The sequence below is a fragment of the Accipiter gentilis genome, chromosome 34 (assembly GCF_929443795.1).
Source record: "Accipiter gentilis chromosome 34, bAccGen1.1, whole genome shotgun sequence".
Classification (NCBI taxonomy): domain Eukaryota; kingdom Metazoa; phylum Chordata; class Aves; order Accipitriformes; family Accipitridae; genus Astur; species Astur gentilis.
Window position 1 is genome coordinate 2,441,270 of NC_064913.1, and position 24,814 is coordinate 2,466,083.

At 42.1% G+C, this 24,814-nt stretch overlaps 2 protein-coding genes across 4 annotated transcripts in view; both read left to right on the forward strand.

Annotated features, from left to right (window-relative positions):
* Nucleotides 1–5,475, forward strand: part of CPSF6 (cleavage and polyadenylation specific factor 6) — a 38,385-nt gene extending 32,910 nt beyond the window's left edge. Inside the window, exons 11-12 of one of the 3 annotated variants that reach the window (XR_007504611.1) lie at nt 1,036–1,213; nt 2,294–5,470. The gene's annotated coding sequence lies outside the window, so the exon portion shown is untranslated. Of the gene's footprint in view, nt 1–1,035 lie in introns of all 3 variants that reach the window. The other 2 variants (XR_007504612.1, XM_049792047.1) reach the window with 2 other exon arrangements.
* Nucleotides 5,476–12,129: 6,654 nt separating this feature from the next.
* On the forward strand, nt 12,130–17,578 carry YEATS4 (YEATS domain containing 4). The gene is made up of 7 exons (XM_049792078.1): nt 12,130–12,279; nt 12,410–12,529; nt 12,902–12,968; nt 13,068–13,162; nt 14,634–14,726; nt 14,804–14,891; nt 16,991–17,578. Exons 1-7 carry the CDS (start codon nt 12,229–12,231, stop codon nt 17,158–17,160), a joined length of 684 nt encoding a protein of 227 aa, XP_049648035.1. The 5' UTR covers nt 12,130–12,228; the 3' UTR covers nt 17,161–17,578.
* Nucleotides 17,579–24,814: the final 7,236 nt, after the last annotated feature.

Here is a 24,814-nt window from a genome sequence, read left to right on the forward strand (position 1 = left end):
CTTTATTTTAATCTGGCTTCTTGAGTTGACTAAATCTGGCAAATGTTAATCATTACAATGCATGTGTTAAACACAGCAGTGGTAAAACAGCTGTACAGCAGGCTGAACTGTTGTCAGCTCATCTCACACAGACAGTTGGTCTTGTACCAATGACAGTATCCTTCCTGCAACGATGTAAAACTACTTTTGGCACTGGGATTTCATCAGTAAATGTTTTACTCTGCTGCTAAATCGGAACATTGTATTACATAAAACACACATCTGTATGTGATATACAAAGTCATTAGTGTTGCCATACTCTGCCATGCTAGTGGTGAACTTTTCCATCATTCGTAGTATTCGTTGAAGTTCATTTACTGTAGTGCAAAATGAGCTCTATCCGTTGTACCATCTTAGATTTGCTGGTACTGTTTCGCAGTGTTGTTGGCTCCAATGTTGGTCTGTGACGAGCCTCCAGCATTTGGCAATGGTAAGATTATGTGAGAATGCTGGCTTTCATTTGGGAAAAATTTTTTTTTCTAATATTTATAGCTTCAAAAAGAAGACTGAAATGCAATCTGATTGGCTTGGAAAATCACAACATTCATGATTTCATTTAAACCCGATTTTTGAATGAACGAAGGTGGGCGATTGTACAGGTCTGTGTAGAGGAAATAAAACGCTCATTAGAAAATGAACCCGAATTTCTCTGGCTAGTGCTCTAAACCTGTAGTAGCGAAAATCACATTCACTTATTCTAAAGGGCTCAGACATTAATTGTTCAAAATAGCAAGCAACAGGATAGCAAAACTAACTTGACTGCTGATTATGTACTGCACTGTGTCTGAATTTTGCAGTTAACCCAAGTTTTTAACGACGTGTTTGTTGTAGCCTGGCTTCATTGACCAAGTGAAGGTGTGCACAGAGGTGGAAGGCGTGTTGGGCTGTGGCTGGTGGGGTTCGGGGGACTCCAGACTTCCTTCTGGGTGGAGAGCACAGGGGAAAATCATTGCTAACTCTTGATTTTTAAAGTATCCTGTTGCAATTTTCCTCCAGGTTAGGGTGTTCAGCAGTTCCCATTGCTGAATGGGAGAGAATTGTAAAGCATCCTGTCCCCGAAAACATAGGATGTATACTCTAAGATAAACACAGCGAGGATTCAGTAGTACATGGATGAATTCATTGTCTAAGTGTTTGAGCGTAGGCCAACTAACGAGGATGCCAGATCACTGAGGTATGATTTGAAACGGTATCAGAAGAATGAGGAAGGTAAGCACTCTGAGTATGGGGTTTTTTCCTTCCACATAAACTCTATGGGGAAAATACCATCCCTTGAGTTGGAGTCAAGGAAATAATTTGATAACGCTTACTAGGAAAACTGTTTCTTGCTCAATTCTACTTGCAAGAACCTTGCCTCCAACCTTTTTCAGTGCCTTCTCTGTAGCTGCTGCAGATGGGAAGGCCCAGAGCTTGAGGTGAGCTGGAGGGGAGAGATCCTGCTGGAATCCAGGCTTCAGCAGAAGATTATTATCCTTGCTTGTTCCTCCCTCCAGTGCCTAGCAATGTGGAAACTGGTGCAGAAGCTTCCTCTCTGCCACCTCTTGCTGCAGGCTGACTGGCCTCCCATCTACCTTATCCAAAACCCAAAATGACCCACATCAGGATTAAACCTGTTCCTGAGCACAGCTGTACTTGGCTGAGTAACATCCCTGTGTGGCCCTTAATATTGACTGGCAGGTTTTGGGGAGGAGAGGGAGGTGGAAGGCCTTTGTGGGGTTTAGCAGGGGAGCCCGAAATAGTCAATTCTGTGAGCCGCGTGTTCTTGCACCAGCTGCAATTGCAGGGAGATTTCTGGGCTGCAGGAACTTGCTGTGAGGTAGCTCCTGAGTTCTTGTGCAGATGTTCTGCTGTGGGTTTTGCAGCCCAGGCAGGGGGACTGCGATGTCCCCAGGATGTCTTGATGCGAAGAGAAAGTCTTCCTTTCTGCTGTTGCACCCATTCTGACCCAGCCTCCCTGAAGGCACTGCTGAACTTTATCCTCTTGCAAAGCCCTCGCCTTGCTTCATTTCCTGTCATTAGAGGAGTGTTCCTGATCAGGGAGAGACTTATAGGTCTTAAAATTTGTCTCTATGGAAATGAAAGATGTCTAAGCACCTGCTGGGAAGCAGACATTGAGTAAGCAGTTGGGAGTGTCCTTTTTGACCCCTGTTACATTTGGGGTGGGAAGAGATGCTCGGGTTCAGAGTATTAACGCTGTTCTCTACCTTTTTATTCTCCCCTGATTTGTCTTTCAAACCGTTTCCTAATATTGCAGCTGGTCCAGGGGAGATGGTAAGTTGCAAGAGAGAGGAGGAGCAGAAGGCAAATCGAACGCCAGAATTGGCAAGGCAAAGTCTGTATGAAGCCGTGGAAGGTAAGTTTGTCCAGTGCAGGCTGAGAGGAAGGCAGAGGTATGTGTGTAACTTATGCTCATGAAGATACCTTTTTTAGAAACATTGCTACAGGAAAATCAGATCTAGGCATCTGAGTGTCTTTATGCCCAACTTACCGTGAAATGCTAGGCTGTAACAAATCATGACATGCCAGGCAAGGAAACACTGATATAATAATTATGGGGCCAGAACCTCTGTTTTGCATTGGGAATTACCCAAGTCCTCTTGAAGGCCTGTAGCATCACACTTGGAAACAGTCAAATGAGAAAAGATGTTTGCCAGGTTAACCTCTGCATTTTCCCGAAGATAACCGCCCAGTAGCATAGCTGTTAGAGGCATGTAGTCTCCTCACTCAATGGGTCTGACAGTGGGTTTTGCGTATCCTGAAGTAGTTAAAGCACAACACTACTTGATTTTCTGAATGCATCTTGGCTAACAACAGAGATCGCTCCAAACATAGTGAAGAATTTAATTTTAAAGAGTTGATGCTCATTCATGTCTGATGAAGGTGAGACCACTGCTGCTCAGGACAGTTTGTCGTGTAAGAGATGGACAGATTAACTGGGACTGCAAGAGGAAGAAAATTTATTGGTCAAATTGCATTTTTATCTATTTTACCTCTTCGAAGATAGAGAGGGGAAATAGTTGCTTCTGAAAAATATGAGTAAATGGCTGCAAACGGGGAAATGATAAGCCTGATCCCCATCCAAGAGAAGTAACTTGTTGGGAGATGTACAAGAGCCTTTAGAGACGCAACAGGCCAAAGTGAGAGTGAAAATGGGAATATATTTCCTTTCTTAGGCTGGATATGAAAGGAGGGGTTTGTGAAAGGTGCAGAAGCAGTTTGATGGAGTGGCAGCTACCGCAGGGCAGCACGTTTGTTTTCAAGGATGTTGCAAGCTGAGCGGTGCGGTGCTGTCCCTGACCTGAGGGAGGGAGAAGGGCTGGTGCTAAATGAAACAGGTTAAGGTTTTTTGTGCTGGGCAGATTTTTGCTGGTTAAGTTTGAGCTGGAAGTGAGCCAGAGAAGAAACTCTTCTCTTTTATTCATGTAACATAATGCATAATATTACAGAAAACAGTGAGATGCTGCTCAGTTCATGCTCTTAGTGCAGAGACGCAAAGTATGTGGTATTCAAGGAGCTGATCAAAAGTTTTCTACCTTTCTTACTCTGCTCTTTTTCTGCTCCTGGAGAGATGGTGTGAAAAACAATTGCAGACCATTTTTATTTGTAGAAATACAAGTCTTTTTGCTGTGGGTAGAAGATTGCTATCCCTTTTAATTATCTGTTTATCCATCTCTTCTGAATGACTTGCAGAAAATTGTTAGCACTCTGCTTCCCATCAGACTGCAGCAGCTGTAAGTCTTGTATACCTTGTGGCCTTTGTGTAAGTGGGAAATAGTTAATTGCTTCTCAAACAGTGTTTCCCAATTTTACAGAAATGACCCAGTGTAAACAGGTGGGTTTTAAAAAATAAATAAATTTTAAAAGTTGCTGAACTTTTTTCCAAAACACTTTAATCTGCTCAGCACTGGCACTCAGTGAGTAGATTTTCTCTTCTTATCCTGTATATTAATGGTGAAATTTGGCCCCTAGGTGTTCTGTCACACACACAAGGAAGGATATGTTCAAAATGGTGCAGATGTGACAAGTGGAGGGAAAAGGGTCTCCTCGTGCCATCTAGCGGCATGAAAAAAACTTCTCCGCTTCATTCATCATCTCATGAATTCTGATGTCTGCGACCCTTCTTTGTCTAATTACTGTCATATCCATACATTGGTCATTTATCCCACATACCCACCTCCTTATGAATTCTGAGCTTTGTCAGCAGAACTAGATGTGATAATTTGCAACTGCCCTAAATTTAAGAAGATGGCAGTTGCTTCTTTCCCTTTTTCCACAAAATAACAAGCTGTATCGAGGTTTTTTTGTCCTTGCCTTGACACCTCATGAAAAAGCCTGTGTTTCTTGCCTTATTTTCTGCATATTATCTTAAATGCCTTTTGAGTGTGCTGCTCTTTAAATTCCTGCGCGTGTTTTCCTATATAATACACTCGGAGTGAAAGAAATACTTTAATGCTCAGAAGCCTTTCTTTGACACTGAAAACAGTAGAAGATAACGGTCCACACTGGCAAAGAAAATGTTGGCTGTTGTTGAAGGCATCTCCCAAACCCAGCAGAAGACGGGCACCCATGTGGAACAGGCAGCATTTGCCTCTGAAGGACCAGGGAGCTAGACAGAGTTACTGTATTTCAGAATGGTTAAACTGATGCTTAAAACTGGTTTCTAGAGCTCGCTGGTATCCCCTTTCCGTGTTTAGACATCTTGTTCTTTTTGACAGACAGGCAGCTACCCTCACCACCTTTTACAATCTGCAGGCTGTGCTTCACTTCAAAAATCCGTGGCTCTGCCTGGATGTGTAACAACTCTGCACTGGTGGGAGGGGATGAAAACAGTGACCATTCATCCCAAACAGAATCTTCATTCATGGGTCAAGCTGTAAGGGACTTGGGCTCCCACCTCAAAAAGTTAATTGGAGCCTGTACGTAATTAAAACTGCAGTTCTCACTTTCCTAAATCATTCAGCCTGGAATCTTTGCAAGATGTAGGTCCACAGCCCCCATTTTCTCAAAGACCTGTAGCATAAGGGTAACTAAAATGGTGAACGGTGTAGAATGGGCAACAGAGCCCTGCAGAAGAAACTGTTGGAAATCGTATCTAAATTGTGTGGTGGGTTCTTTTGTTAATACATAAAGTACTTTGAATGAAAAGGGTCAGAGAAGGCCAAAGTTTTATTAGCAGCTGTAAAAACAGATGAGAGTGATTAGCCTTTTTCTCTACAAGCAAAGCTGTATTTTGAGTTTCTCTGTGTAAGTATAAATTCTCCATGATGATTAAAGCTATCTGCTGGCTGGCTTCCATCTCAGCTGGAGTCCAGGAAAATTTTCTCAGTGTTTCTTTCACAGTGGTAACAGTATCAGAAAAATAACTTTTTTTCTGTCATGTGGGTTCCCTACTGTGCCCTCCTAATTTTAAGTTATCCCTTGACTGTTTCATTGTTATTTATAATATTAAAAAAGTAATTTTATGCCTTTTACTCAAAATGAATTTAGAAATAAAACTCTTAACCTCTACGTTATAACCTCCTTCAGCATTTTTTTTGTTATAATTACAGCAATAACTAGCTCGGATTTTTAACTGAGGGGCTTGGGTGCATTACTGAAGCAGAAGGGAAGGTTTCTGAAAATTCAAGTCTTTATTTAGAAAACTGGAAAGTTGCCAAAACCAAAAAAGCGTTACCACCAAATTAAATTGATAGTCTGTTAAAACCATCAGGGCTAGCAAGAGGTGGTGGTATAGCATTCATTGCTGGAGCCAGGTTTGCGCTGCCTCCAGCTGCACCTGATCCTTGGAGCAGACGGCCTCTTCCCCCACTCAGGTTTGTCCTTTCCAGGACTGGAAGAAGTTTGAGGAAAGTCTTACGTGACACTTCTGCAAGGTCGAGTCCTGTGGGATTGTATGTAATACCCTTACAAAGAATAAAAATGTTCCCACCTGTTTTTAACGTGAAAAAAATTGGCAAATTTAAAACCACAATTCTGGAATTAAATCTTGGATTGAGCTAACCTGGGTAAGGATGCTGAGGCACCTGGTAATTTTGCTGAGGGTTGGAAGTTGCTCTTTATTTATCGACTCTGCCAGTATCCATGTGCCGTCTGAAGGAGCTGTGAAATGTGAAGGCGGCTGGCAGGTGGAGGACTCGCCTCTGTGAGGAGCAGCCAGCTTGCCTGTGCATGGCTCACTTTTACAACAGTGGTGTATTATAAAGCTGCAGCTAAACTCCACACTTGGGCAGAGGCTGGGCTCGGCAGTTACGTCGTGGAGGCAGATCAGGTGCAGCAGCCCCCGAAATAGGTTGGTAGAAGCAGGTTCAGCACATGTGTGCTTCAGGGCACTCCCAGCCCTTTGCTATAGACAGGAACCTGGGTAACAGTCTAGTTCAAACAATCCCGTCCATTTCCAGCCCTTCCCATGTCATTTTGTTACGCAGACTTTTTTCATTCCACTTGTACCTAGAAAGGTTTTCTGCCGTAGCTGGCCCTGTGCCACAACCTACTTGTGACTCTGAAAGTGACTGCTTTGAAGACTGCTCCATTTGAGGTGATTTCCTTTATTTCAGTAGGCATAGAGCATGCATCCAGTGCCAGTTTCTCTACTTCTGCCACTTTTCTTTCTTTTCTTTATTTAAATGTGCTTCCATGCTGGTAACAATGCTCAAGCCTGTGAATATTCAGATAGTGAACCCAATTAAGTATTCTCTTGGTGATCCAATCTTTGTATGAGGTTTTTAAAAAAATTGAGATTATTTTTTCATTCTCCCATAGCGGTCTTCTCTAAGTCACGCCCAACATGGCAAAGTAAAGGTAAAAGGGGCTGGGAGTGGGGTGGGTGTCTTTTAGCTTTGCATACATCATTGCAAGTCCACAGGAGAAAGCAAAGTAGCAATATGGACTGGAAAATACCACCTAGGACATGAAGTTCAGTCCTGTCCTGGTGCAGCCAACTGTGTCTTATAATACCTTCTGAGACTTCTATTGCAACCTGATAGGATGTAAATTACTACCTGAAGTTCTTCTTGGCTAGATTATATTAATTTGATCTTGTGCTGATACTGTTCTCTCTCTAGTTATTTCCCTTCCCGTTGTACTTAACCCCTTAAGGCACTAACAACAACTAGTTAATACTTCCTCTGCCTTTATTTTGGTAAGTTTGTTTAAGGAGGCTTTTGCCTTCTTCAGGACAGTGTCGTGGTTTAACCCCAGCCAGCAACTAAGCACCACGCAGCCACTCACTCACTCCCCCCCAACCCAGTGGGATGGCGGAGAAAATCGGGAACAGAAGCAAAACTCGTGGGTTAAGAATGGTTTAATGGAACGGAAAAGAAGAAACTAATAATGGTAATGATAACACTAATAAAATGACAACAGTACTAATAAAAGGATTGGAATGTACAAATGATGTGCAGTGCAATTGCTCACCACCTGCTGATCAATGCCCAGTTAGTCCCTGAGCTGCAATCCCCCCGCCCCCTCTCCCCCCAGTTTATATACTGGGCATGACATCACATGGTATGGAATGCCCCGTTGGCCAGTTGGGGTCAGCTGTCCTGGCTGTGTCCCTTCCCAACTCCTTGTGCCCCTCCAGCTTTCTTGCTGGCTGGGCATGAGAAGCTGAAAAATCCTTGACTTTAGACTAAATATTACTTAGCAACAACTGAAAATGTCAGTGTGTTATCAATGTTCTTCTCATACCTAACTCAAAACATAGCACTGTACCAGCTACTAGGAAGACAATTAACTCTATCTCGGCTGAAACCAGGACAGGCAGTGCTACACCCACTTGCCCCATTCTTGCATATTTGCCTTTCAGTTCATTTTTCCTATAATAGGAGAGAATATGTATTCCTTTAATAGAAACACCCATGCTTTTCCAGATGGAGTCTTAACAGGGTTTGTATGGTGGCATTAGCTTTTAGTCCATTGAATGCACTTACCTTCCCTGCTGCAGCCTCCTGGGGATCCTGTCATCTGCTGGGGTACATAGTCTTGTCAGATATTTCTAGTTGAGAAATTTTTGGTGCTCCTAAATCCTGTCCTGTTCCTGCTATGCCATTTTCTAGATCATTCAGTTGTTCCTGTTCCTTGTTGTCCTCTATTAATTCTAAGTTTGTATTTTTAACAAATACTAGCCTATTTTCATCTTGTCTTTAGTGGCCATTTAATTCTTCGATCTCTTTTCTTCCCATTCTGTTGATACCACTGGAACTGGAGTTGCCACAGTTTGGCTGTGAAAGCTGTCTGGCTGAAATCCTCACACCTCTTGCTGTTCCTGCCAGTTCGTTGTACTGTTTGGAGTCATTCCTTAAACACTAGAGAGGAGCATCCTTGTCACTGAATTTGCATTTTATTGCTCCTGCTATGTAGTTTGAAATAACCCATAGACACTCTAATCAATTTTCCTGGTGTTTCCAGCGCATCTTTGTCCTTCACAAAGCTTGTTTAAAGTATCATACTTTTTAAAATAATCTTGGCAAACTGTTCAGCTGTCCATCACAAACCGAACAGGAACTTTTGGGGCAGGCTGACATCAAGTGAGAGGCAGATGAAGTGGTTATCTAGCCCAACAGAACTAAGAAATAACAAAGCTGCAGCGAACAGTGTTGCGGGATTTGTATAGCCACACTCTAAGCAGTTTGCCAAAGCCACTCCATAGCACTTCACTTGTAAAATAAGTCACAGTTAACCTTCCCCATGAACGGCGTGCAGAATTGTGATGGCATTTCCTGCTGCTTTACTACGGTGAAATAATAAGAGATGGCGGAGTAACACTTGTTGCTGTAGGTGCTCTGCCATCCGAACAGTGATTGCACTTGCATCTGCACACTCAAAATGAGGGATGCCCTCTGCAGATAGGTAGCACGGGCAGTGATGTTTGGTTACTGTCCTGCCCGTTCATTAATGTCACCTAGGAGGGCATCAGCCCATCCAAAGAACATGGCCAAGCTGGAGCATAGCTGCTTATTTTCTGTACATCATCAAGCTTTTGCTACTGATCTGACTGTTGCCTCCCAGGTACTTAAGTGTGGCTCATTAGATCTATTTCTCTATGATTTGGAGTCGGAACTGCCACATTAGAAGGGAACATGTAGTGGGGAATTTATCCAGTAGCTCCAGATCTTCCTTTAATGATGATGTTTCTTGTGAACATTTCTCTGTGTGTGAATGTAGAATTGCCTTCGCTGTTTTCTCTCTTTCATGCACTCAGGAATGTTTTCAATACCAGAGGAAAAGAGGAGCGATCTTCTCGGCACGGGGAGAGTTGTCACACCTGCAAAATAAAGGATGATAATAGTATCGTATAAATAATAAATGAAGGTTCACAGCCTCCAGGTCTGAAAGACAGCCAGAAACTGTTTATTAGGCTTCTTTAAATGCAACCTTTGAAAAAAATAAAGGTGTTCCTGGCCAAGATACTACTAGTTAGTATTCTCATGGTAGGAGAGTGTTAGACTGACTGAGTGAGTGACAATCGATGAAGGCAGTTTCTTCTCTTCTGCTTTGCTTCCTGCACCCCAAAGAAATGAAGGAGAAAGGGGTGTCTTCCACCCATCATGGAGACTAAGGCTGGAAAATACTTTTCAACTCCAGACGCAAGAGTGCCTCGAGGCATCTGTGGGTTGTCAATGCAGTCACTTAGCCGTGACAAAAGCATATCCTGAATAACGTGTTTCAGGTTTATAGAATCAACCTGAACTGAAAGCAACTGTAACGCTTTCAAGTTTTACTTCCTTTGGGATGTGTGGGTGTTATTTCCCAGCTCAAAACGTAAAGTGGAACAACTATACAGAAAACCTAGAAAATTGGTTAGTTCCCAGATGACTGTAGTTGGAGATAATTTTGGGGAGATTTGCCCATAAATATTATAATTTTCAGTCAATGCTCTGGTGAATAATTTTGCTTCAGCTTTCTGAGCTTTCCTTGGAAGCCAGACAAAACCTCCCTTTGTATCCCCCTCAGAAACTGTAGCTTCCTGAGGAATAAGAATATCCTAAAACAATCAAAGCAGTATTGTTTTCCAGAATTGCCCCACAGCCTGAAAGAGCAGATCTGAGGGGCGCAAATGGGATGTTGAATGCCAAAGTTTTAACGTGATGTTTAAAATGTTAGTATTGCTAATTGAAATGCTCGTTATTTTAGTGAAGTTTGCAGCCATTGTGGTTGCCCTGCATTCTCACACTGTGCAAATTTATTGAAAATGCCTATAGCTACCCAAACATTCAGTTCCTCCCCTGGCAACTCTTAGGGCAGTTGTGATGAGCAGGACAGGACCTTTCTTAGAGGTAACCTTTCACAAAGAAAAATTTTACTTTTCATTAAAAAGAGGAAAAAATGGAGAGAATAGATGTATTACGTTTTCCCCAATAGCAAAGCTAATTGCATTAAAAACTGGTTATAGGAGTAGCAAAGAATAAATAGCTGGGTTCATTTCTACAGGAAGAGAGCCTAGGAGCTCTAAATCTATACGGACATGCCATTGTTTAAAACAACTCCACAAGTGCTGTTCCTCTCCTCAAAAATACGGCAGCTTGTGGTTGGTGTGAGGTGGCTGATGGCCACATCTGCAGCTGCTGTACTTTGAGCCTTTTCCCACTGCAATGGCAACTGTCCCCAGGGGTTGTTGCTCTCGGGGAGCATATCGCTGCAGATGTGCCACCACCAGTCCCTCCTCGCCCCTTCCCTCACCAGCAGCTGGAGCATTCCTGCTGGTGCCTTGGGTGGGTGTCCTGAAAAACTCTTCCCAGCCCACCTCCGACCATCTCCAGCTGCGGGAGACCCCTGCTCCCTCTCCTGGCTGCAGGCAGAGGCTGGGGGATGTCCAGCCATGTGAAAGAGCGAGGGGAACACTGTTCCCCACAAAATACCGACAAAGAAGGGATCAGCAGACAGGCTAGAGGACAAGACCTGCAAAGCTACTCTCTTCCACTGCAGTGCTATGGGCAACAGCAGGGTAAGACCATGCAGTTGTTTGCAAGTTGGAGGTAGAAGGGTACAAGGCCATGGGCTGTGGAGAAGGTGCAGATGGTGGTGATGGGCTGGCATAGAGGAAGGGGGATGAAGGTGGTTTGGGATTTTGTTTCCTTTTAATTGAAGCAGGTGTGGGCAGGGTGATTGGAGGGCATCACCCTTAAGGACACGCTTCATGGGCACCTTGAAAAAATTCCTGCCACGCATTGCTGTTTCAACAGACTTTGTAGGAATTTGCAGCATCGGTTCAAACAGGAGTCAAATTCTTGCTGTGGCTGTGCTTATTCACCTTTGTAATGGGCAAGGTGTTTCCCCCGGTCGTGCTGCAGGCTGTGATTTAAAGGCCTTCATTCTTGTGCATGGCCATAGCTGGAGAGGAGTGAAGCAATCTCTGATTACACAGCTTTGCAGGTTGACAGGACGTGAGGCCGTGGGCACAAACTGAAACGCAGGAGGTTCCCTCTGAATGTGAGGAAACACTTTTTCACTGTGAGGGTGACCGAGCACTGGCACAGGTTGCCCAGGGAGGCTGTGGGGTCTCTCTCCGGCCTTGGGAGATATTCAAAAGCCGTCTGGACGTGGTCCTGGGCAGCCCGATCCTGGTGGCCCTGCTTGGGCAGGCGGGTTGGAACAGATGACTTCCAGAGGTCCCTTCCCGCCTCAGCCATCCTGTGACACCCTGAAGTTCAAAGCGTGGCTTCAAGTACCCCATTTGTTACTCAGCAGTAAAACAGGCAGATCAGCCGGGTTGGTACATCTGCGGCTGGCAGGGGAAGGAGGCAGTAGCGGTGAATATTTCTGCTCAACAGACGGAAAGCTACGCGTTTCTGCGTTGGTATTTAGAAATACTAATTGTGGCGTGCGCGACAGCAGCGTCTCTTCAGGTTTGGTTTTTTTTTTTTCCGTCCCTGTTGGTGACAGCGCAGTTCTGGTTACGAGAGGATAGAGGCTACGATCCCCTTATGCGAGGATAAGAATAGCGAGGAAACCAAATCCCAGCTGGAAGGCTGAGAAGGCTTTGCCCGCCTTTTTCCAGTCAGTCAGGGCGGTTCCCGCCCTGCCGGCGGCGCGCGGCCGGAAGCCGGGGGGCGGGGCCTACCCTCCGGCCTAGCGGCGGGGCCGGGCCGGGCCTGGCGGGGCCTGGCGGCCGCGGCGCCGGAGCTGAGGGCGGGCGGCGCGGCTGCGGCTGCGGGCGGCGGCGGCCCCCCCCCCGCCTCCGTGCGGGGCAATATGTTCAAGAGAATGGCTGAGTTCGGGCCTGACTCCGGGGGCAGGGTGAAGGTGCGGGGCCGGAGGGCGGGAGCCTTCGCTTCGGGCTGCAGGGCGGCTGAGCCTAGCCGGGCGGCTTTCGAAACGTGACGGTTTTGGGGTTTTCTTTCTGTTTTGTGTGGTGTTTTTTTTTGGTTTTAAGGGCGTTACCATCGTGAAGCCGATCGTGTACGGGAACGTCGCGCGGTATTTCGGGAAGAAAAGGGAAGAGGATGGTCACACGCACCAGTGGACGGTTTACGTCAAGCCTTACAGAAATGAGGTGGGACCTTCACCCGCCGGTGGCTTTTAAAAAAAAAAAGCCGGGATTTGAGGGAAGGGTGTTCGGGTGGAAGCGGGGGGAAAATGCACAGGCTGGTGGGGTTCCGAGAAGGAGAAAGAGAGGGAAAGGCGTTTTTCCACTGAGGTTTTTCCGAGTGATCTTGCAGGCCGGGGGAAAACTGGCGAGCGTTTGTGGGGACAAAATACTGACAGACCCCCGCGCCGGTGCCAGCTCTGCTGTTTACCGCCTTGTTTTCCTGCTGTTGTTAAAGGTAGCTCTGTCAGAAGAAACGCTAGTCACGTAGGACGGATGAGGAAACGGTGATTTGGTGTGCTGTGTAAGTAATCAGAAATAACGACGTTTCTATTTTAGGATATGTCTGCCTACGTGAAAAAAATTCAGTTCAAGTTGCACGAAAGCTACGGTAACCCTTTAAGAGGTGGGTTTTGCATTCGGGCATTTGCTCCTAGAATGGGCTTTTTGAGTAGTTCCACTGAGGCTTCATTGCCCATATTAACACCTCTGTTTCCTACTGCAGTTGTTACCAAACCACCGTATGAAATCACTGAAACAGGCTGGGGTGAATTTGAAATAATCATTAAGATATTCTTCATTGATCCAAATGAAAGACCTGTAAGTACATTGAACTTTTAGCAAGGCTTAATTAATTATGGCGGCCTAAAGCTGTGCTGTAGGGTATTGCTGGTCAAAATAAGTCCCGTCAGCCAAGGCAGCAATAAAGCTCGTTCTTGTAGGAAATGTGTTTAATGGTTGGCCACGTTTTCCTGTTCCTGTGCTTTACTGCTGGCTGGGGCGTTCATAATGGCTTTTCCTGCGCTTGGCTTCTCGGATGTTTACTAATACGTGACCACGTGTTGTGCTTTACCTGGGCTGAACACGTGCTGAGGATTTCTCTTCTGTGTGGCTTCCTAGTTGTAGAATATTTTAATAGTCTCTTTTTTTTTTTTTTTGTCTATCAGCTTTGCTCAAAATCAGTCAAAAAGCAGCAAAGGTACTATGCTAGCATTAGTCTCTTTCCCAAGAAAAGCAGGTTAAGACCCTTCTCTAGTTTTATAAAACACTAGAATGAATTTCTTCCTATCCTGTGTTTTAGACATGTCTTGCAGGTTTGTTTATCCAGGTTTAGGTAGGAAATTCAATTACCATATTTTAGGGGAAAGGGATGTTTTTTTCTAGAAGAACCGAGTTCCTTCTGTCGCATGAACTACAGCAGTCCTTTTGCTTTAGCTGGGTTTTTTTGCCAAATGAGGGGAAAACTGAATTTTATGTTTTTCTTGAACATGTGAAAATTGATACTAGACTAGAAAAAAGGGCTTCCTGTGCTGCTGTGCTCGGTAGTATCCTGACTTCTATTAGTTCTGTTCACGGCTTGTCCAAGCTGTTGCAAAGTTGGCCGGGTGTTTTTTCTGTACTGCTGTTCTTGGGAGGCCGTTTCAGTGCCTGTCGTGTTCTTCCTGTCCAGGAAGTACCAACTGGAGTAAGGTATCACGCTCTTCCACCACCATTCGCAGGTCTGTTCGTGGCAGGAACTGTGGGCTGTGTGTCCTCTTCCCAGGTCGTGGTCCAAGTGGTCAGCGGTTCCTTAGGGCTGGACAGAGGGCTTCTATTCCTCTCTGGCTCTTGCCATTTGCAGCGCAAGAGTAACTCCCCAGAGAGAAATTTCAGTGAAAAGCGACTCACAGCCCCCCACCACCCTGGTGTTTTTCTTTCACACAAAGGGATGATAAAAGCACAGAAAGCACTTTCTAACTGATTAATTGGCAAAGTCAGCTTGGAACTAAATCATCTATTTGGAAATGTTTATGAGAAGGTCTTTGTAGTAGTTTTTATACACCAATCCTAAACCACTTGCCCAGATGTTCTTAAAGTATCAAAGAAGCTTTTGGATAGTTGGTGTGTTTAACACCGAACATTAAAGTTAAGTGATTCTGCTGAAGTTATAAGATGTTTATTTGTGTATTCCTAGAAGATTTTAAAATAATGTGCAATTGTTTGGTAAGAACAAATACTGCTTGTCGATATCTAGAAGAAGGTTTGTATTTCCCTACAGTTGTCAACCTAATAACATTCTGTCTTTGTATAGGTAACCTTGTATCACTTGCTGAAGCTTTTCCAGTCCGATACCAATGCCATCCTGGGAAAGAAAACTGTAGTTTCTGAATTCTATGACGAAATGGTATGAAAATTTTTAATGTAATCCTCACTTTATTTTGAAGTGTGTTAGTGATACCATGTATTTTTCTCCTTTGTTAGATATTTCAAGATCCTACTGCAATGATGCAGCAGCTGTTAACAACATCTCGTCAACTAACGCTCGGTGCTTATAAGCATGAAACAGAGTGTAAGTTGAAAATTAAAATATTTTAATTTTAGAAATAAACAATAGTTGGTTTTGCTTTTAGTGTTTTTTTTCTGGCCTGTAACAGTTCCATGGATTTGGATGCTGCTAAAAAGTGGTATTTTTGCATTAAATTATATTCAACTTTTGCAAAGATATTAATACTTACTTGAAAATGTTTTAAGATTTTCTGATCTGTATGCCTGCTGAAAAAAATAATTATGAATTACTCAGTATGAAGAGTGATGGCATGATCTACACCTTGTTTAACATCTTTGAAATGAGTTAAACCCGGGAATAAATTAAGGCCACTCTGTTTGTGGTACAGTTCTGTTCAGCTCATCAGGGTGTTAACTGCAAGCAAAGATGACACGTTAAGCACTGAAGTACGGAAGAGTTAGTACTGTTAAGTCAAAGCAGCAACCCTTTGGCAATAGAGTTGTGCCTGAAAGCTCTTCTTGTCTTTTTCCCTTCTGTCTCAGTCTTTAACTGTAGGTCATTTCATAACATAACTTCTTCAGTATAGCTTAATGTTCTTTGTGTCCTTTTTATCTAATCTCTTTTCAAATATAAACCAGAATATTAAGGGAATTAAAGAGATGACATTAAAATACATTGATTTGTAAAACGTAATGCATTTAGTGATGATTTCTGATTTTCTGGATTTCATCTCTTTTCTTCTACTCTCAAAAAGCAATATGGGCCCAAATCCTACCTCTTTAGTTACCAACTCTAATGCCATCGTAGTCCAGCTCACCTGGCCTTTGGCTTGTCTTCGTGTTCCCCTGACAACAACTGTCAGGTATTTTTAAATGGTGAAAACCTAGAGCTGAGAGTGGTTTTGAGTTTGCAGCTCTACAAAGTTAGGGTTCCAATTTGCCTTACATCTGTTTGGGGTTGCGGACATGTGAGCTACTTGTATTTTCTACCTCAGTTTAGCCAGTCTTGAGGCGGATTTTAGTTATATTGCATGTTGTTACGGTTTATGTGTAGAAAATGTTTAATAATTTGCATCAAAAAAAAGCCATGCCCAAATTTAAACTTTTCTTGCTTAAAGTTTCTGGATGTTTCTCCTCAGAGTAGAAAGAAACTTATAGTGGTCTTTTTTGTGTATATTTCCTTAAAATGTGCTACTGAAGCAGATAAAAGTTAAGATTATTTTTTTTTTTTTGCCACTGCCCATGATTATGTAGTGTATGGGATATGAAGATATACCCATGGCCTCCACAGATTTATTGGCTCTACCAGCTTTGTCCAAAAACTTGTGCATGAACAAGTTAAAAAAAAAAAAAAAAAAGTAAAAAAAATTAGGACATCTCAATAAACCAGATTGAGTTGTCCTAATGTTAGATACTTATAAAAGCAAAGGCAGCACCACTACATCTTTTAGATACATGGGATTAAACTCCAGGGAGACAGAGAAAGCGGTTACAGTACACACAAAAGGAACCACAGGATGACTGAGGTTGGAAGGGACCTCTGGATGTCGTCTTGTCCAACCCCCTGCCCAAGCAGGGCCACCTACAGTTGGTTGCGCAGGACTGTGTCCAGACGGCTTTTGAATATCTCCAAGGAAGGGGATTCCACAACCTCTCTGGGCAACCTGTGCCAGTGCTCGGTCACCCTCATGGTAAAAAACTGTTCCCTGATGTTCAGAGGGAACCTCCCATGTTTCAGTTTGTGCCCGTGGCCTCATGTCCTGTCACTGTGCACCACATATAAATTATTTGTAATTCTCTGTAATCTCCCATTTATTTGCTGTCACCATGTCAGGTCCCGTTCCCTCCTCCCTCCTCCCCCTCCCCCCCCCCCCGCCTTATTCTTTAAAAACTCTGGAAAATTATTTGGTGAATTATGTAACTCCATCCACAAAACTGATGGGCTGAATGAGGCCACAAAACAAGCTTGGTTTTTCTTCTTTTAATTTCAGGTTTTTATTTGGATACCATTTTGACTACAATCATTGAATCTCTAAGGCTAACAGTGATAGATTTTTTTCAGGACACACATCATCCAAATTACTGTTGCAATTTAAAAAAATTGCATAATTACAAATTTCCATGCTACTTACAATATTTATTTTTTCCTTATCACCACTACAGTTGCAGATCTTGAAGTGAAAACCAGGGAAAAGCTGGAGGCTGCCAAAAAGAAAACTAGTTTTGAAATTGCTGAGCTTAAAGAAAGACTAAAAGCAAGTCGTGAAACGATCAACTGTTTAAAGAATGAAATCAGGAAACTTGAAGAAGATGATCAGTCTAAAGACATGTGACGAGTGTTGACTTGAAAAAGAGCTGAAAACAGAAGGTCTTCCTTCAATCATGGAATTCTATGCGTTCAATTCTGTAACTGAGACTACATGCATTTCACTTGCAAATGATTGACCTATGTGGCAAGTGACTTCATAAATGGAAGAAAAAAGAAAGAATGTATCCTTGTTTTATAGTTAAAATCTGTGGGTACTTAATGATTTATTGCAAGTAGAAGGGGTCTTGGAGACCAGACTACTTTTTTTTTTTTTTTTTTTAAACTGCATTTGAGTGGTATATGGAAACTTTGTATTAAGTCTTGTATTAGTTCAATGTGATTTTACAAAATGCTGGTGTTTACTTTTTTTACTTGTTTTTTCTACTGATTGTTTAGACGTGCATCTTTAAAGCTGAAAATAAAATATGCTTTTTTAATTTTAATATTTTTTGTCTCTGTCCAGTTGTGGGCTTCAAGAACAATTGTAAATAGCATACCCTGATTTAAGGCAGAGGTTGAAATATAATGGTCCGCAAGTTGCTTAAGTCTGGTTACAGTGATATCTGCATGTCTGTCTGTTAATCAGTACAGTGAAAAAACTTCCTGAGAAAAGAATTTTAAATAACTTGTGGGGCTAGAAACTCTTATCTGTAGATATACATCTGCTTTAACACATATAAATGCGTCAGTTATACAAGTTATGCTCAGAAGTAGGAAATTATTCTGGTCCTGTTTTGTAGAAGTTTAATGTTTGTACTGTACTGTGGTCAGTTCATTGCACGTTGTCTCTGGTGCTCTTTCCTCCTCACCTTCTTCCCCCGCTCCAGTGTGCGGTCCCTCCCATGGGCTACAGTCCTTCAGGAGCAGACTGTTCCAGCGTGGGGGGTCACAAGTCCTGGCAGCAAACCTGCTCCAGCGTGGGCTCCTCTCTCCACAGATCTGCAGGTCCTGCCAGGAGCCTGCTCCAGCGCAGGCTTCCCTCAGGGTCCCAGCCTCCTTCGGGCATCCCCCTGCTCCGGTGTGGGGTCCTCCCTGGGCTGCAGGTGGAGATCTGCTCCCCCGTGGACCTCCCTGGGCTGCAGGGGGACAGCCTGCCTCACCGTGGTCTTCATCACCACGGGCTGCAGGGGAATCTCTGCTCCGGCGCCTGGAGCATCTCCTCCCCCTCCTTCACTGACCTGGGGGTCTCCAGGGCTGTTTCTCTCATGTGTTCTCTCTCCAGCTGCAGGTGCACAGGGCTTTTTTTTCCCCCTCTTTTAAATACATTATCCCAGAGGCACTACCACTGTTGCTGATGGACTCGGCCTTGGCCAGTGACGGGTCCGTCTTGGAGCTGGCTGGCATGGGCTCTGTCGGACGTGGGGGAAGCTTCCAGCAGCTCCTCTCAGAAGCCACCCCTGTAGCCCCCCTGCTACCAAAACCTTGCCACGCAAGCCCAATATGTATTCTTATGTAACTAGCAAGTGGTACCCCTGAAAAACCAGTATATGATCTTTTGCCTGTAATGTTTTTTTTCTTCCTTTCCTAGAGGTAAAAGAGCCTGATAAAGATGGTGCTACCTCAGGTTTTGAAAAGGCTTGCGCATCTTTTCTACTGCTTCAAGATACTCTGTTGCAGTAAACTCTGCTATAGAGAATCAAACATCCCACATACTCTCCCATAGAAAACAGGATTATCGATGCTTTGGGAACAAAGCACTCATTTCTTCATATTTGAAAAAACTGATGACTGGCTTTTACCATGGCTTGGTAAAGATTTAGAACTGAAACAATTTCAACACTCAAGACGAAGACTTACGTTTTTCATTAAGAAAAATAACTGTTAAAACTTGGCATGTTTATGTTTAAGTTTATGGTATTATATATAAACACAGGTTGAGGAACAGCTTGTGCCAGTATTGTCCACACAGATCCTTCCTACCACTGCAGACTATCCCAGTTTTTCTGGCTACCTGTTTTGGTTTATGGATTCAGTAGCCAATTTCCTTTTAAGCAGTAGCTGAAGAAGAATGTGCTAGGCAATTTCAGGACAGTAGAACGTGCCATTTTTCAGAGCTGTGCACTGAAAATAAGGCTTGCGTGGGCCACATTATATTACACATTTTAAGGCTGAAAGAACACTTTTCATGGAAAAGTTAAAAAAATACTCATCTAATTTTCTTTTATGATACTTAATTATGCAAAGTGTTTATTTGGTTGCTTCCTTGTCTTTGATATCAGTAGCAGATTTTTAAGGAAAAATATAGTAAGGTTAGCACAAAGCGAGGCCTTCCAAGTATATTCTCTTAGCTTCTTGCAGATTTGTTCCATTTCCTGAGAAGGTTTTTAAGGCACATTTTGTTTGCTGAAACAAAAATGGGAATGGAAAGCACGGTTTTGGTGACACTAGGTTGTATGCAACATTATTATCTTCATATTTGTCAGTTAAAATAATACTAAGGTAGAGTAACTCAGGTGGAATATTAAGTAGGTTTTGCAAGAGCTGTGACTAACAAGAATAGGTCTGCTGCAACAGGCTTGAACAGACCAAAAAAGAATGGAGTGGTACCTTTTGAATCTGTTGCTTTTGTAGGAGCAGAAAGTATTCTTTTTGTTTACATTTCTAATAACATCCAATAAACAGCCTAGTATTCAACTTTATACAGAAGCAATGATCCTGGCTCTACTGTTAGTAGCCATCAACATGCTAGACCAGTGGTGTAATTTTTGTTTGTGGTTAGCGTGTTTCTTTTTCCCCAGTTTTTTTTTTCAGCTTTTTGTATTTTTTTTTTCCTCTCTTTTGTGCTCTCTGTAAAGCTCATACAAGAGTCATTAGGTTCCCCCATCAATACTAAGGCAAGAAAATAGTCCTAACTTCTGTGCTGAGCAGTTACTGTTGACAGAAAGCAAGAAGTGTACCTTCTGCTTTACAAAGTTCCTTATTATGTTCTTCAGATGCTGAGAAAGCAATTGTGCCCTGTATTAGGCAGTAACTAAATTCTGGAAAAAGTTCATGAGAATTAAGCAGGATTTTGGATTGAGAATAAATATGAAAAAAATCCCACCTCCCTGCATTTGACAAGTAAACCTATAGCTATCTTCTCTACATGCAACTGCATGGTTCTCAGTTAATAGGTTATGTTTGGATCTTTGTGTTCTGCCGTTAGGAGTTGTTGATGCAAACACCTGAGATAACGTGTACACAGTAAATGTACAGTGTTGGCCTCCTAGTGCGTATCATTTTCAAAGTTACTAGGACAAAAATAGAGTGGGGCACCTAAGGACACAGTTGCATTTGACCTCCATTTTCTTGAAGAAAAAGAAAAACCCAAATGCTACACTCCGCTTTATTTTTGGCAGCCCTGCGAAGATGCGATTCCAGACAAATAGTTACAGTTTGTGCTTGCCAGGGGTGCTAACTTAAATGCTAGCTATTTACATTGCTGAGACTGACTTCAGACTGTGGTTTCACCCTGAGTTATAACTGTGAAACACAGATGTATTTAAATTAACTTTGCAAAGGTGGGGAAAAAAAATCCCTCGTGCTATAGGTACAGTTTGATATCAGTGAATTGCACGGTAATCAGTCCAATTGCCTACACTGAGGCTTTAGGCTCCACTTGAAGTAACGCTTTGGTAGGTAAAGATTAGACGTGATTTATCTCAGTTTATACGCTTACTGTTACCAACTTTACCAATGAGGAATGTTTACTTCAGGATTCAAACATGCAAAAGTGGTAGTTACTGTCATCGCTGCTTCCACTACAAAAACGTGGGGGTTTTAAGTGTTTTAGCTAAGACATATTAATAGTCATCACAGTAATTTCAGACACTGACTGCTGACTCACTCACTACCCAGTATTATCTACTGCTAGTCCTTTTTTTACCTAGCTCCATCTCGTATAACGTCCTTCTTTCCTTTGCCTTTGGGTTTGGCACACTGTAGTTTACAGTTAGACTGTGAAGTTGTATAAGGCTGTGCCCAGGAGGTTTCTCCTCAGAAGTGCCATTATCTGACAGGAGATGTGTAAATACACTTAATTCAAAGATTTACTTGAGAATTGTTGTGGTTAGTAGAGATGGCACTGGAAGGAACGTTAAGTCACCCTGTTCCTTTTCTTTCTAGACAGATGCTGGTAATAACACCGACCTAGACACTTCTGCTGCTTACCCATTTATTCCATATTAAATACGTCACTGTTTGCTTCTTAATAGGAATACAGATTTAAGAGCATTTCAGATTGTTTTCAGACATAAGGTTGTTTTCCAAACACCAGGTGGCAGGTATGTCCAAAATATTCTCCAGTCTCGACAGCATTTTAATTACTGGGATTTTGGCAGATCTGTGATATTTTTGCTTGATCTCATTTGCTTTGAGACTTGATCACCTGATTAGAGAACTTGTATTTGTTTGACCAAATTATCTCTTGCATGTTATGAAACTGTTCAGCAGCCTTGTGAGCAAATCAAACATGCTGTGCCACGAAGCAAAAAAAAGTGTGAATATTTGTTTGCAATTTTTGTTCATTTGGCAAGGGAAGCAGCTTTCAAAACACACATCTCTGGGGTTGTTTTTAGTTTGGGTTTTTTTTGCTTTTTCAGGCCAAGATTGTGTGACAATACAACTGAACAAAACGTAACTTAGGTATGCTACTGGACTGCATACTTTGCTGGCACTCAATTGCTTGCACTCAATTGCAGGTGCAAAATGGCAGCATATTCCACAAGTAAAAGTAATTACTTTTTTAAACTTAATGTTGATAGAGTTAGTAAGCTGCTTTGACTACTCACTGCTTAATGAATACTATGAATGAACCTTTGGCTTCCAAATATTTTGAAATTTTTAATTTTCCTGAATACAGCAGGGAAGAACATCTTAACTTAAGTAAGGGGAAAAAGAAGAGAATTAGGATGGTAAAAAAGAATAGCGACAATGAGAAATTCTTGTTATATATACATCGTGATATAATTAGTTGGGATTTATTTTAACATTAATTTATGATACATTTATACTATTTCTATTTTTAAATGTTTTAAACTAGAACATGAAATTATGTAAGCTTCCAGTGAAAGTCTTGCCTATGCAAATAGCTAATACACATCCAAAATTAAAATTTACGTTTCAAATTTCATAGGAAAACCCTCTTGAATGCCTAGTGATTAGGCCATAAAAAGAACTCATTAGCAGTGAGGAATATGCTGTATTTGTCCTACTCCCTCCCTACAATATAATTACTATACTTTTTAAGGTGTTCATGTGTTAAACGAGTAGCTAGCACTCCTTAGTCCCACAATTGTGGAGGATTCTGTACCTTAAGACAGAAACAAATGTCATCTGATCTACTGGCTTCTGCTTTGTGAATACTTTCACCTAAAGTGATCAAAAGCTTTTTTTCTTCAATGTCTAATTCTGCAATGTCTGGCAAATCTCACATTTTTTCACAGTCTACAATTCAGCTTTATTTCAAATATATTTTATTTAACCTCTGATCTAGAATGTTACTAAAATGCATCATTTTTATTTAAACAGGCTTCTAAGTTTCTCAGTGAAACATTCTGGTATCTTTATTCATTGGATCAAGGAATAAGACATATGGCTAAGAAAGGTCTTCTTCACCTGCTGAATTGATCAGACAAAACTGCACCTCAGTTTAATGACTCTGCAAATTATTTGAAATCATTTCACAGTTAAATCATAGTTTATAAGCTTGCATTTTTAAATGCTGGGTAAATACAGGTATTAAGAGTTGACAGAAACAACAAGGTTTATGCGTCTATGCATGTAACAAGGGTGCCAGCTTTTGGAATCAAAATTTGGAGAATGAATAGTGCTGCAGCACTTTGGTGTTCCACACGCTGAGTCTGTTGAAGCTAGCAGGGCCAGCATGTGGCTCCTTTTTCCCATCTATATTTATGAAAGCAATAATTAATCCAGGTCATTTTTGGTTTAATCACTGTCCACATTAGAGTGATAACTATGTCCCACCTAAAACTTTATTCAGGTCCTAAGCCACCTGAACTCTGACTAGGTAATATGGAGAATGTTGAAAAGTTAGGTTTTGAGGGGCTTGTGGTTAACTTGTGGTGTCATTTCATGGTTTCTGTATGGAAGTCTATGTAGCAGTTAAAGCATTTACTCTGTAAGCTTCCATAAGGAAGACTGAATCTGCATCTCGCAGTATTAGAAGTTCATAACCATGAGGTCATGCGAGTACTCTCCATTGCTGCTATTCACAGTGAGCTTTAGGCAGTCAGCTCCGCAAGACTTCTCTAGGACTGGACAGGGAACAGGCGAAGGAAAACCATAACCTCACCTAGGCATTAGGGCATTGGAGAAAACAGTGCTTTTCTTTGAGCTGAATAAAGCCACCATCTCAGAAAAGGGTTAGCTCCTTAGTAAATGAACATGTCTAAATTAGATGGAATTAATTTCCCATTACCTTCAGAAGTTACACACCTTTTTAGTGACTGTAGAAGAAATTTATATATTGGACAAATTAGAACTGATCTTTTCCTTCTTGCTAAAGGTTAGGCACATTTGTATGGTGAGGCAAGACACAGGATAGGCACTTAAACTACACAGACTGGACTCCACCACCCTCCTACATAGTGTTTGGAAATGATCAAAGCATCTGCTGCTTTGCAAAGCTTTGTGGTTGCTCTGAATCCTCCTTTTTTAGTCCTTACCAGTAACAGCCAGGAACTACAGTGTTAGATGAACATGGACATTGCCCTGAATCATGACAATGTCGTGGGCCGTGTCAGAGGGTAAAACTGATTTGGTATGACTCAACTGCCAGGCCTGCAAGTCAGCATGTGGCTGCTCCTCTTGGGTAGCAGCTTGTACTTTTTGAGCATCTCATCACTGATCAGTCTGCTAGTCCTGCTTCCTGCTAGATTCACTCTACAGTATTTAACAGTCATGAGTCTGCAACTGCAAACAGCTAACGCAGTCTAGCTGAATTTAAAATAAACTGGTTTGAGTTTTGCTTGCTTTTTATCAATAAACAAGCAATGGGTCCTAGCTCTTCTGTGTTTGCTAAGAACAGAGAAGATACATTTCTAAGGCTGTGAATTCTTCCTAGGTTGGGGTTTTTTTCCCCTCTAGTATAAAAGGCAGAAACAAAGTCATTACTGTAAAGATTATTAATTTGTATGAGTTTCAGTGTTACTATCTTGGAACAGGCTGACACAGTATGTCTATTTTAAAATGCAAAAGCAGTAAAATTTTTCATAGTTTCATTGTCTGAAAAGTGAAATTTAATTAAAGTTTGTTCATAGTCTAATCTGACCCCATATGGTACTAAATGCTTTCAAGTGCCCTGCCTCTGCATTTGGAGCTGGAAACACTTAGTGCTTCACTAAATAAACCTGACCTTCAATCCTTGTGAAGGCAGTGGGTTTCAGTCAGACGTCTGGTGAATGAAAGTAATAAATCAGCAAATGAAGAAGCCACATTTTCCTAGGAGATGGGCCACTTGAGAAAAGGGCCACTTTAGTAATGTTTTCTATTCCATGATAGTTACACTTTACAGTATTTCTTTACAAGTATGAAGCTAAGGCTTTTGGAAGTCTGATAGACACCTACACATGCATTTAAATAAACTGTTTTTTCAATTTGTCACCTAGCCATTACTACTTACGCCCTCTTGTTGATTTTGCAGTAAAATTATTTTCTTGTAGCGTATTTTGTACATTTGC